The sequence below is a fragment of the Fundulus heteroclitus genome, chromosome 18 (genome assembly GCF_011125445.2).
Source record: "Fundulus heteroclitus isolate FHET01 chromosome 18, MU-UCD_Fhet_4.1, whole genome shotgun sequence".
NCBI classification, from domain to species: domain Eukaryota; kingdom Metazoa; phylum Chordata; class Actinopteri; order Cyprinodontiformes; family Fundulidae; genus Fundulus; species Fundulus heteroclitus.
In genome coordinates, this window is record NC_046378.1 from 5,411,082 (window position 1) to 5,424,863 (window position 13,782).

General features: G+C 41.0%; 2 protein-coding genes across 2 annotated transcripts; both read left to right on the forward strand.

Annotated features, from left to right (window-relative positions):
* Positions 1–1,096: 1,096 nt before the first annotated feature.
* On the forward strand, positions 1,097–2,998 carry LOC105926744 (retinol-binding protein 2). The gene is made up of 4 exons (XM_012863180.3): positions 1,097–1,279; positions 2,185–2,363; positions 2,462–2,563; positions 2,845–2,998. Exons 1-4 carry the CDS (start codon positions 1,207–1,209, stop codon positions 2,896–2,898), a joined length of 408 nt encoding a protein of 135 aa, XP_012718634.1. The 5' UTR covers positions 1,097–1,206; the 3' UTR covers positions 2,899–2,998.
* Positions 2,999–6,544: 3,546 nt separating this feature from the next.
* On the forward strand, positions 6,545–12,565 carry LOC118556589 (coatomer subunit beta'-like; the record flags this gene model as incomplete). The annotated part of the gene is given in 9 exon segments (XM_036150254.1): positions 6,545–6,647; positions 7,503–7,640; positions 8,517–8,603; positions 8,786–8,912; positions 9,010–9,158; positions 10,703–10,849; positions 11,946–12,045; positions 12,130–12,272; positions 12,366–12,565. Coding segments are annotated over 9 exon segments (1,094 nt in total), but the record flags the coding sequence as incomplete, so codon positions are not given.
* Between the last annotated feature and the right edge of the window lie 1,217 nt (positions 12,566–13,782).

Here is a 13,782-nt window from a genome sequence, read left to right on the forward strand (position 1 = left end):
CGTCACTAAAGTCAATGATTTTTACTGAGAAAATCTTTCTTTAAAATGTTATTTTTTTTTAATAATGTTTTGTTTAACTCAGGGTTTGCATTGTGAATGAGTTGAAACACATACCAAATGGTGTTCTGAATTAGTTAAGCTAATTTAAACTAATTCCATGTTCTTTAAGATGAACTTTGGTTCTTTAACTCAGATCTGCAGTGAAGCAGGATTCAATGAATTATTCTGATTACGATCAACAACTTTGGTTTTGTCGTTTGTTTTGTTTTTGCATGTATGTAGTTCCATAGCTTAGTTTCTTTTATCTTCATTTTGCTTAGTAGTTTTAATTAAGTTTCACTAGCCACGTAGAGAGCATTTGTTGACTGAAATATAGTGTTAATTCAGATAAACAGCATTATATAGTGATGTTCTCTGGATGTTCATTTTATTTCTGTTAATAAATTCTTGAACTTGAAGAGAAGTAGTGCAGCGTTCGCTGTTAAAAGAATGCCAGTGCTCGAATCATCCCTTTCAACAATTGTCTTGATATCAGTTCTAGAGCAGATATTCACCGGGCAATACCTAACAGACAGAGAGTTATTTATTAAACATTAAATAACCTTAAAACAGTGTGTAATTGCACAACAACTGCATGGAAGGAACATTTAAATGGAAAAGGAATGACACAAAAATGTACAATGCCCATGCAGATGAGCTTGCATTGTGAAGCGAACTTTTCATAGCTATACATGGTATTTTTCCCAATTCATCTTTTGCAGTAAACGCAAAGTTTTCAAGTCTGGAAGGCCTTCCTGTCATCATACTAGAAATACTCTATTAGATTCAAGTAAAGATTCTAGCTGGTGTGTGATTTTAATAGCTAAATTGTGTTAGCATTTTTACAGTTCAGAGAGACAGGTTGCCTATAAACCAATGCTCATCTTATAAAGTCTTGTCACAGAAATAGTGTGCTGTGGTTTTATAGTGGTCACAATGTAGCAAAGGAAGCCTGAACTTTATGCCACTTACACACACTTCCAGTGTGAAGCAATTACCAGGCGGACCGTGTCCTCTGGTCCACACAGGCTCACACAATCATACACACTTAGACGCACACACAGAAACAAAGTGTATATAAAGGGTGGGGCCATCGAACGCTTTCCCTCTGTTGGAAAAGGGAACCTTCAGGCAGGCTGCTATCTCCTCTTACACGCTGCTGACAAAATGCCGGCAGATTACAATGGACGCTGGGAGATGGTGAGCAATGAAAACTTCGAGGATGTCATGAAGGCTCTCGGTAAGTTCCATCCATCTTGATGCAACATATTTACATGAACAAAGAAACGGAACAGATAGGGAAGAGAATAAGACTGCATGGAGTCTTGCTCAGATCAGACTGTTACAGCAAATGACTCGGGAAGAAGGGAAAGTCTAAGTAGAAAACGTAACATCAGCGTCACAGAGACAACAACAAAGTCAGTATGAGAAGGAGAGGAAAAAAGAGGAGTGATGTGCCTCTGCTTCATTTCCTCACTGAGCTGCTGTCAGGCGAAGTTATCCTGGGCTCTATAAGCAGTTGCTGTCTGTTGCCGCACCAAATAAATATTGATTCAGTCCCTTCTGCATTTTCATCCTTCCCATTCCGCCGAAATAAGAGACAGATCCCAAGCACGGATCAGGCGACTGAGGCCGTCTCCTCCTTCTGGAATCAGCAGACCAGTCGTTGATCAGTCCCAGAAACACTTTCATTATTCACGATGACTCTATCTGCAATTCATACAAAAACAAGCTCCCATGCAGCTGGCTCAGTCAAGAAATCCGGGGTAATCCTCGGCTCCAGCGACGCAAATGAGATCCTTATGGAAATGGGTCAGAAACTATCAGTCAGATGGGCAAATATGGGGCCCCATCTGTAAGAGTGATGAAAAGAAATGGAATTTCCACTTTAGGGCAAATGGGATATGAATGTCTAAGTGATCAGGATGGATGGTTCACTTTGGCAGATGCCCGAATGTCATTTAGATCTATTCAGACCAGACACTAGGTTGTTTCTGGAAGACTTATGGTCACGTATGTGTTTTCTGTGAATGTCATCAGCATCCCAAATCAGGAAGAGAAAAGTCTTCACAACTTTACAGAAACACATGTTAGAGTCTCTGTTTCCTCACCACATCTGTAAAACTTCTCTCTCTATAAATGTAGACATCGACTTTGCCACCAGAAAGATCGCTGTCCACCTGACCCAGACGAAAGTGATTGTGCAGAATGGGGACAAGTTTGAAACCAAGACCCTGAGCACCTTCAGAAACTACGAGGTCAACTTCACTGTGGGGGTGGAGTTCGAGGAGTACACGAAGGGCCTGGACAACAGGACCGTAAAGGTGGGACAACCAAGGGGTCAATGAAGGGGGGGGGGGGGGCGGATTGTTGCACTGAATGTGTTGGATCTTGCGTTAATATCTGTGCTGTGACACTTCAGAGCCTGGTTACCTGGGATGGGGACAAGCTGGTCTGTGTTCAAAAGGGGGAGAAAGAAAATCGTGGCTGGAAACAATGGATTGAGGGAGACCTGCTGCACCTGGTGAGAATTAAAAAAAAAAAGAGTGACATGCTGGAAACTGGTGTAAATTCACAGTTTCAGCTTCTTCATTAACAGAATAAGCATTCAAAAAAAAAGTCAACACTTACATGATGTGATCGTTCTCGGTTGCATCACTCTGAGTTGCCTCATATCTCTGGGCAATAACAATAAAATCTTTTTGAAACATGCAGATGTAAGCTCTGCCTGCTTGTGTAACTAATGGCCAGCCCTGTTGCATCACATCCCTCTCTAAGTCGGAAGGTGTGTGCCTTGTCTTACAGGAAATCACAGTCCTCGACAAAGTCTGCCACCAAGTGTTTAAGAAGAAGATGTAAAAGGAGAAGGAAGACTGTGTGTGTTGAAACGCGACTGCTATGTGTGTCATATTGTTTTTAAACGTGAAGAGCTTTAATAAAACATTTTAATACGAACCGTGTCTGGTGAACTGTCCTTTGGGCAAGCTGTTTCTAATAAAGCGGCCCGTTCTTCCATCTGACTCTCTAACCTTCTGTACTACCCGTTTCTCATTTAAACTTTTTCTGTTCTAGGTCAGTTTGGATCACACCAAAACTATTTCTGTTTGCCAATGCCTGAGTAATAAGACAGAGATTCATTTAGACAGATTTCGTTACATTCTTCAAAGTCAGACGTTAACATACGCCAATATTACTCTGCCTTTACAAAAGTTGGAGAAGACCGTTTTATAATAATGGCTTTGTGAGCTTCTGATGGAGTTAACTGGGGGCACACATGTGGATCTATTGTAGGGCAACACCTCCAACAAACTGCTTCCATTTGTGACATCATGAAAAATATCAAAAACAAAAAATACGGCAAGATATCTGAAAGACAATTGAGGACTTTCACATGTCTGACTCTTCCTCAGGTACAGTTTCCAGACACCTGAAGGTGCCATGTTCATCTGTTCAAATCGTAATCTGGCTGGAACCTCCAGCCAGCATCCAGTTCAGAATTTATGAAGATGTTAACTGAAGCTGGTGGGACAGGATCTTTATCTACAGAGAAAAAGTTCTATCATTGGCTGAAAAGCTACTCTCAGTGAGGAAAACACATAACTAACTGTTATCAGCTGACCCAAAAAGTATTTGTCCACAATGTAACTGTGTAATTGTAACCCTGGTGGAGCTTGAAAGCCCCAGAAAAGCATTTTAATTGGATATTGCATGCGGTGGCAGAGGGACTAGTACACTTCATAAAACAGATGGTCTCATGAAAAAGAACATCATGTGTAACTTATGAAAACATCATTCAGGAAGTCAGAGCTTTTCCGCAACTATTTCTTCTAAATAGACAATGACTTTAAACACACTAATCCCATTAATTTAGTTAGAAAGCAGCTTAAGGACCACAAAGTCAATGTTTTGGGCAGACCGGGACCAAACTTTGTCTCAGTCTCACGTAAAGTTTGTGCGTGGAGCTGTGTGAGCGAAACAGCAGACAAACCTGACTCAATAATCCCAGCAGAAAGATTTAGAATGAGGAAAAGAAACACTCGGTTTTAGATTATCTAAATTTACAAAAACAGAAACAGATTCACTGTAAAATGTCGGGATATAATGGTTCTGGGACATGCCTTGAAGATTCAAATATTTTCACTGGTTTTTTGCATATTTTTATTTTATTTTATTTTTTTGGGGGGGGGGGTTGTTGTTAATTTGTAGTTTTGAAGTAGGGCAATATGAAGAAAAAAAAATACCTTGCTATTACAAAAGGTTACACTGCAATGAATTCCTTAATTTCCCTCCCACCCTTCCTTCCTCCCTTCCAAATCTCCTTTGGTCAGATCTAGGCCAAGGAGTCAGTGACAGGAAGGATCTGAGCCCGTCCCCCTCTGCTCAAACTCGACTTTAAACTAACTTGAAACTTTATCATTGTAAAAATCATAAGGAAAGGATAAGTGTGTAATTGTTTGTATTCTTCGAACATCTACTATGCTCTGTAAATGAAGAGCGCAGAATAGGCCTACTGCTAATCATGAGGTTCTGCGGAACAAATCAAAGCTCTGCTAAAACAAATTGGTATGGTGGTGTACTGATAATTGCTTTTCTCTCCCAATGTTGAGGTAAAAGAAGCGAAGCTTAAAAGGAGGTTTGGGTTATAAAACAAAATCCATAGCTGTGAACGTCTCACAGAGCTCTGTTCAATCCAACATCTGAACATGGAAAGAGCATGGCATGCCTACCACGGCATAGCTGCTCACCTGAGAGACTGTGCAAGAACATATACCCTTTATGGACAAGTGTCAAGAAGAACTCAAATGCTGAATGAAAGCAATGAGAAGTGATACTTATAAGTGTGCCACATGTAGGGGAATCAGCAAACATGTGGAAAAGGGAGCTGGCCCCAGCTTTTTCACATGCAAAATTCCATTTCTTGCAGAAAATTAAGACTGCACTTCACCCAAAACACCTTCACCACAGCATTGGTGGAGGGATTTAGCTGTGGGGATTTTTTTTTATTTTTTTTTTTATTATTTTAGTATGGCCAGTGAAGCTGGTCGGAATAAATTCAAAGATCTCTGGATTTTGCCACTATTTTGTAGAACCTGTGACTATATGATAAATATAAACGTGTTTTTTTTTAATGTGGCAACGTTTAAAAAGTTCAACGGGTCTGTCTTCAACTTTTGAGATCCACCTGATCTAAACGTTTGGCTATGTCTTTAAAATAAAACAATTCCAAGAAAAGAATTGGCAACTGAGAGAAGAAAATACTCCAAAGTTAGAAAGGACTGCGCAGCTAGGTTTGAGTTTGGATTGTATGGTCTTGAATCAGTTGTTTTGTCACTTGTCAGGTACAACTTGTTCTGATTTTTTCTCTCACGAACGTGCTGAAGCATCCACGTAGCAAAAAAATGTCTAAATCAAGCTAAGTCTACATTGTGACAGAAAAACAGGAAGTTGAATATAAAAATAAGAGAATGAACTTCCATTGTTCATAGGCTCCATCCGAATATAGCTCCCAGCTCCTGTTCCTTGATCTTTCATGGGATCAGCAGAAAGAACACTATCATGGGGAGGAAAGGAACTTCGGACTGCTTTGTCAATTTCGGACAGCCTTTAACTCATACGTCATTACGTGACCGAAACGCACATGGATGATGCGAGTCTAGTCCAGGCCTACAGCCTTCTTAAAAATAATTACTATGTGCGTGCTCTCTTCTCTCACGGACATTTTATCTGTAAGTACCGTGAAGTGGGCTGTGCTTATACGTCATGTCACGCAAAGGATTGTGGAATTCCTTATAGCTCCTTAGAGCCGGTAAGCGACATCGCGGGATTCCTATGCTAAATTAGCCACAGGAGGAAGCATACAGGCTCCTTTTCGTACCGCCTTCATTACTGACTGCACTATTCGACAGCAGTTATCATGGCGACAGCTGACACACTTCCGCTTTGACTAAAGAGTCCTTATCTAATAGAGGTACTCGGATGCTGCCAGTAATTCCTCAATATAACTTTGCAAAAGATAGTCAGAGAATCAGCGATCAAGTACCAAACTACTACAGTGTTAGGAAAAATTATTTTTCAGTGAATCAATGCCGATTTTAGGAATTTTGTATGGAAGGACTATAGTCACACAGGATAAAAATTAAGTGGGACAAATTTAAAAAAATACAATATTTTTTTTTTATATTCAAGAGTATGATGTAGAAAAGAAAAGGTACCGCTGACTGACGTCTACAGGATGATTTTTTTTTGTTTGTTTGTTTTGGGTTTTTCATTGTTTTTTTCCCTGATGTATTTAAAACTTTACCACATATGCTTTTGAAATGATTCTAATGTAATTATTCAAGCACAATTTTTTTTCTTCTGGTTTATAGTGTTGCTCAATATGTCTTTCTTCCCGTCGTTCAGTTAGAGACTTTGATTTTGAGACTCCTGTCAACTGCGCTTTACTTTGAAAAGCACAACCGGAAGTTGTTTGGGTATCATCGCTAACTTGGTCGTCGAACTTTTCTCCGCTGAACTGAAAGGAGCTGAAGCAGCAGGACAACAGCAGGGCGCCAGTAGGTGGGTTTCCCCTGGACTGCAGCACAGACGCACGCTGACGTGGAGACATGGTAGGTGTCCCAAACAAACACAACTGTCCCGTCACAACTTTTACTAGTTTGTTGTGATCAAAACCTTGCTTGCTGCTGCCGTCCTACACTTCAATGGCACTTGAATCCTCCTTGTACTCTCACAGCTCAAAAATACTTAAATGTACAAAATCTAGTTCATTAAAACAAAACATTTACTTTTAAAAGCCTAAACAGACTCCAAGTGTTGGGATGTATTTTATTCATACATCTAGCATGCGATCAGAGAGAAAGCACTGATGTGAAAGAAAAATTTAAGCAGGCATGCATGCAAAATGTGGAATGGGAGAACAGACACACCCACTCCCTGATTTAAAGCTGCAGAGGACGATCCTCTGGAACAGTGGTTCCCAAAGTAGGGGTCGGGAACCCCCCGCCCGGGGGGTCACGAGAAACCTCTTGGGGTGATCGCGAGATTATTTGATGCTGATGTACTAAAGGTAGGTTAAGGTAAGTTTATTTCTGTAGCACTTTTTAGTAAAAGCACATTCAAAGTGCTAGTATTTCCTTATTAGCGAAACTGATATCAAAGTATAACTTTACAAGATGCTCAAAATTACTCATTTTAACACAAGGGGGAAGGCTGCGCTTTATTTGTAAAAGTTCTTAGAAAAATACAACTTCATTCTCGTAATTTCACGACTTTATTCCCATCATATTAAGACTTTATTCTCATAATTTCCCCCAACAAGTAAAAGAACAAAAAAAATCCCATGTGCTAAACGGGGTTCATCAGTCTCTGGCACCAGACTGAAATGTTTGGGAATCCCTGCTCTAGAACAAGCTGATGCATAATGCTGACCCTGCTGTTTGTTGTTCTCCCCTGTAATGAACCAGCCTCTGAGGTTGGAGATCCAGCGGAGGCTGACCGCTCGCTCAGAGAGAGTGAAGAGCGCCGACCTGCACCCCACTGAGCCTTGGATGGTGCTCAGCCTCTACAGCGGCGCCGTTGTCGTCTGGAACCATGAGACACAGGTGTCACCATTCGCTTTGTTCCAACATTTCATCCAAGCATCCAACTATTTCATGGACAAAAGTGGCTTTCGAAAGTATTCATGCTCCTTGAAATGTTTTGCATGCTGTCACGTAACAAGCCCAAACTTCAGAGAATTTTTTTTAGGGGTTATTTTAAGTGATAGACCAACATAAAGTAGTGCATGGGAGTGAAGTAAAGGACATCTGCAGGTCTCTTACCAGTTTTGCACATACAGAGTGAAATACCTTACAGCCCCAAGCTCAGACAGACCAATTTTCATGTCTTGTCACAAATTCTCAATTGGATTTAGGTCACGACTTGAAATAGAAACATTGACCTAATCTGTTCCAATGTATCTCTGCCTGTATATCTAGGTGTTGCTTTCCTGGTTTGTAAACATCTGTCCTAGTCTTGGGTCCTTTTCCTTCTCTATCTGGTTTATTTCTCGGTATGTAGGTCCACCCATCTTCCCATCCATTCTGACAGGCTGACATGTCCCTTGGGCTTTCCCACATCCCCACAGCACGTTCTCTGACGTTCTCAAACAAACCTTTGAGGTCTTCACAGAACATCTGTATTTATGCTGAGATTCTATTAACTAATGAGGGGACTTCTGAAAGGCAATGGTTGCATTTATTTTTCCAGGGGGTGTCAGAGTAAAGGGGGCTGAATCTAAATGCACGCCACACTTTTCAGATTTTATACATAATGTGTTTACACTTCTTGCTTTGATTTTACCGTTATGGAATACTTTCTGTTGGCCTATCTGATTATGTCCCTCAAACTACTTTAAATGACAAAATATGATAAAGTTTCCGTGATGTGACGGCTTTAGTGAAGCCACATGTTGGCTGCAATTGTTTTTCTGTTTTCAGGCAATTGTGAAATCGTTTGAGCTGTGCGATCTGCCTGTTAGAGTGACCAAGTTTGTGGCCAGGAAACACTGGATCATTGCTGGAGCAGTAAGGGTTTTCTTGATTAAAAACTTCTGTATTTATCCTTAAAACATTTTGGGGGTATCTCTCACATTATCAGCTTTGCACACCTTAGGATTCGTGCAGTTTTACAAAAACAAATGCTGCAGTTCTGCTTCTGTAGACCGTCCTGAGATCATCGTTTGATAAACCTGTTCGTGTGCCGACAGGATGACATGCAGATCCGTGTGTTCAACTACAACACGCTAGACAAGGTCTGCATGTTTGAAGCCCACTGCGACTACATCCGCTCTGTCGCTGTGCACCCCACGCAGCCATTTGTCCTCACCAGCAGTGGTAGGAGACGGCTACCTGCAGTCATGCACAATACATTGTCGCAAAGGCAACGCATAAACATCCATCGAGTTGTCTGATTGGCTGTGTGTGTTTCCAGACGACATGCTGATCAAACTGTGGGACTGGGACAGAAAGTGGACGTGCTGCCAAGTGTTTGAAGGACACGCACACTACATCATGCAGGTCGTCTTCAACCCTAAAGACAACAACCAGTTTGCCAGTGCTTCTCTGGACAGAACTATTAAGGTATACACTCCGGTAGCTGGATAGAGGGGACCACAAAGGATTACTATTTTAGGGCACTGAATACTTAAGGAGAAGGGCCTGCTTTCCCCTCTACCTGCGGAGTAGATTTTGGGAGAGGACAAGGTCTAAGCCTGTCTGGCCCGATTTCGGGCCCAGCAGAGCCACGGCTTAAAAGTAGGTCAGACACGGTCATGTTTTTTCATTCCTAAATACATCTAAGGAGGAGGCTTTAATATTTTTCACAAAATCTTTCGGTTCTAAAGCACTTTAAAATACAAAAGATGCAATTTAAAGGAGCAATAAGTAAGAAATTTAATGTAAAATTAACCAAAGTCATTCCCATTTGTCACCCAGGATGGAAGTGACGTTCCCTATAAACAATCGGTTCTCTCCATCGACAATGTCTTAGTCAAGTTTTTCTCCTTTCAAAGTTAGAGGTACGGTGTGGAACGACTTCGGTGCAGAGTGTAGCCAAACCCAAAACAGAATGCGGCATTTGGTATTTTATCTTGGCAAAAGAGTAGCAGTCTGAAAACATGGAAGCCAGTAAGAGAAGCGGACCTACTAAATGTAAGAAAATATTTAGTAGGGTTTCACAGCAGCAACGGACCGTTGAGGAAACAGCATAGACTGTTGTCAGTTGTGTATGTTGTTCCAATTTGAAACACCATGTGTCATTACTACTTATTCCTCCTTTAACTGTGTGTCATTACTGACCCTCTCAGAAAAATGCTTTGCTGTACAGTCATGCTTAACTCCCAACCTCCCAGGTCAGTATCTTTGGAAACTAAAGAGTCCTCCTACCTTTTAAAAAAGATACAGCACGTCTTTGTCCCATGTTTCCCAGTGAAGTGATGTCCTTGCATAACGGGGCTTACAAAACTGCCTCTCACTGCAGCTGTGTGCACAGGGGAACACGGGCACTTTCCCATAGCTGCACTGCTTCTTTTCTCAACGTCCGTCATAGAAACGCAGAGGTGTAGCGTGGCTGCACTAGAAGGTTTGTAGGAAGATATGGGTTATCATTAATGGGTTTTCTCTTCTCTTTTATTGAATTATGCCATGCACAGTGGTACATGATGAAACACATGGTAGATCTTTTTACCAAAGGTTCTGTCATCTGCAGAAGGAATCCTATAATGGAAACAAGCACTTTTTAATATGTGGATATACAAAGTCTGATGCTTTTCCTATATTTTCAAAAGGGTTTTGCAGTGATTATTTTGAAACATCTTTAGGCGAGGCTCAGAAAATGTGATTTTTGTCTCTTTTTTTTATCCGATATAAATCAGACAGTGACAACAGTGGTTCCACTTGAAAAATATTCTTTAATGCCTTAGCTTCACGCAAATGCTAACACCTTATATTTAAACTTTTATAGCTGTGTAGCTTTATTCAATTTATTTCAGGTATGTACCTTCAGGCAGAAATTTCTCCTAAAGCACACTGGGTTTAAGACACATACACAACACAACAGACCACAGGCTGTTCCTTTCAGCCGACTCAGATATTCACTGACTAACAACTCCCCTGCTGTGCTGAAGGTGTGGCAGTTGGGCTCCAAGACTCCCAATTTCACTCTTGAGGGTCACGAGAAGGGAGTGAACTGCATTGATTACTACAGAGGAGGAGACAAGCCCTACCTTATATCAGGAGCCGACGATCACCTTGTGAAGATCTGGGATTATCAGGTAACCAATCGCATACTAGGCCGGCTTGACTTTTTCATGAATCTTTTACGCTTGCAAAAAACATGGATCCACTGGTAATAAACAGAATAAGGAGCAGGTATTGCGGGATACTTCATAAAGATTTGTAGCTAGTATAACAAAAAAGAAAAAGGAAGAAAAAAACTTCATTTAATTTCATAGAAATTGAGTTTAAACCAGGGCTACAAAAGGCAAGGATCTTTTGACTGAGGGTAAAACATCCTTCAACACGTATTTACAGTAGACCTTTTATTAAGATCCAGCTATGTTTGATATTGATGATCTACTTTGGAACATCCTTCTTTTGTTTCTCAATATAAAAACCTTCTGACACCGGCAAACATGTGGCTTTGAGTCCACAGAAGTTTTAATCTGGATTCAATCCCTGGTCAGCTGAGTGCTGTAGCCTGAGGAATCCATCAACTCAAGCTTCAAATGAGAGGAAAACAGCTCAGCGGTGGTCTGGTCCGCTCAGGCCTAGATGTGGCAGATGCAGCCGATTAATCTGCAACAACTGTGGGATGCCGTCATGCCGATATGGACCACATATCTTTCAGGAATGCTTCCGACTCCTTGCTGAATCTTGGCCAGGGAGAATTTAGGCAGTTCTAAAGGAAGCCCTACTTTACTATGTTTTGTAACAAAATCCCTCTGACCGCAATGCATTGGTAGTGTAAAATCCCAACAACGTGGTTGGAGGTAAAGGGCCTGCAGCTACTGCAAGGAAAGGGACAAATTGTGATCACCGATTGGCCAGTTACTAACGAGCCTCCAGGATTGATTGACAGGCAGCATCGTATCAGCTGCAGTTAGATTTCATCCTTTTTTTCTTTATAATAAACACTTTTGTCATGTGGATAATGGGATTTTAACAAACCCTCATGGCAATTTGGAAAAGGGAGAATATAAGTCTTATAGTAATATTAAAGCATATCATTTCTCCAAACTATAAAAAGTTGTGAGTCATGGTTTTCCACCTGAAAACTGAACATATTAATGAATGGCATGTATCCCCAGTAGATTGGATCAATACCACAATATACAGCCTGTATCTTTTCTCATATTTTTTTTCTACCAGAACAAAACATGTGTTCAGACCCTGGAGGGCCATGCACAGAATGTGACTTGTGTCTGCTTCCACCCCGAACTGCCCGTCATTCTCACAGGCTCTGAGGACGGTGGGTAAAACCTGTCTGAGTTATTACTGAGCCACAATGAGCACACTGACCTGGTTTCACTTCACCACTTTACCACATCCGCAGGCACCGTCAGAGTTTGGCACTCCAACACTTACCGACTCGAAAACACACTTAATTACGGGATGGAGCGGGTGTGGTGTATAAGTGGACAGCATGGCTCCAACAACGTGGCTCTGGGCTATGACGAAGGCAGCATCCTCATTAAGGTGTGTGCTCCTTCAGGGCTCTGAATGCATCTACCTTTACATTTTCATCAAGGTATATTTAGATTTATCCACCTGATTTCTCCCCACTTTCAGCTGGGTCGCGAGGAGCCGGCCATGTCCATGGACTCTGGTGGGAAAATTATTTGGGCTCGTCACTCTGAGGTGCAGCAGGCCAACCTTAAGGTGCTGGGAGAGGCTGAGATTCAGGACGGAGAGAAGCTCCCACTTGGTGTCAAAGACATGGGCAGCTGTGAAGTTTACCCACAAACCATCCAGCACAGCCCCAATGGAAGGTAAAGCCACAGCATAGTGGGAAGAACTTGGCTAAAGCAGTCATCATTTGTGACCCAACAAGGAGACGTATGCAGCCGCCCAGTGTTTAAATCTGCTGTTAGTATTTAAATGTCTTTATTGGACACCTGCACCCACAACGGGCTACCTAAACTTCACCTAAAGTACTCAAGTACCCTGCGAGCTTTAAATAATCAAACAATATGGAGACATTAAGCATGATCATTTGTATTTCTTATTAAATGGTAGGCTTGTGTGAGCAGGAATGCTTACGATTAGTGCGCTGTCTCCATATCTACCGATTGTTTGAGTTATACCTCATATTTGTTTATGTTATGCTTCATGTGAGTCAAATTTTCTTGGTAATGATTTTTTTTTTTTCTGTTAAACATAGCTTGGCATTTATTCTGACTGAGATTTTTAATTGGACATTTACTGTATGTGGTTGTGTGTTTGTATTCTGGCAGATTTGTAGTGGTGTGTGGAGATGGGGAATACATCATCTACACTGCGATGGCCTTGAGGAACAAGAGCTATGGCTCTGCTCAGGAGTTTGTCTGGGCACACGACACCTCGCAGTAAGTCCTATCAATTCAATTAAGTCAGTTTTTTTAAAGAATTTTAGAAAATATTTGTTCCTTCCCTGAGGTTTTGATAAAATGATTGTAGTGGCTTCCAAAATGTTGGGGTTTGGACCCCCCCTGCCAGTAAACAAGGGTGGGATCTTGAGATCTTCAGAAATCAAAGTGAAACAACAAGATGATCACTTAGAGAATAAAATTTAAGATATAAATGTTGCAAAAGATTTAGAAAATGGTTATAAATGGATAAAAACAAAAATTGAGGTAATTTGATTTGCATTTCATCCATGTTTAACTAGTTAGTGCTGTATTCCTAGTTAATTATCGCTGCCAAGTTGTATCCACTGTTGATTTCTGGGTGTAAAACTGCAAAGTTCGGGAATCACTGAATTTAATGAACTGACGTTTGCTTTTTTTCCAGAGTAAAAGTTTGAGTTCGATCCTGGCTTCCTGATTAGGTTATTTTGCTAACTACCAGTCCTGTCTGAAACATAGTCTAGCTTGTTTTACCACCAAGTGTTGGTTTAAGAGGTTGAGCTATAATACTGGGTTAGGTATTCAACCCAAAATGTGACTAAAACGAATGCTGATGAAAAAAAAACATTTGATGGATAACTAAATAAGTAATATCTAAAGTT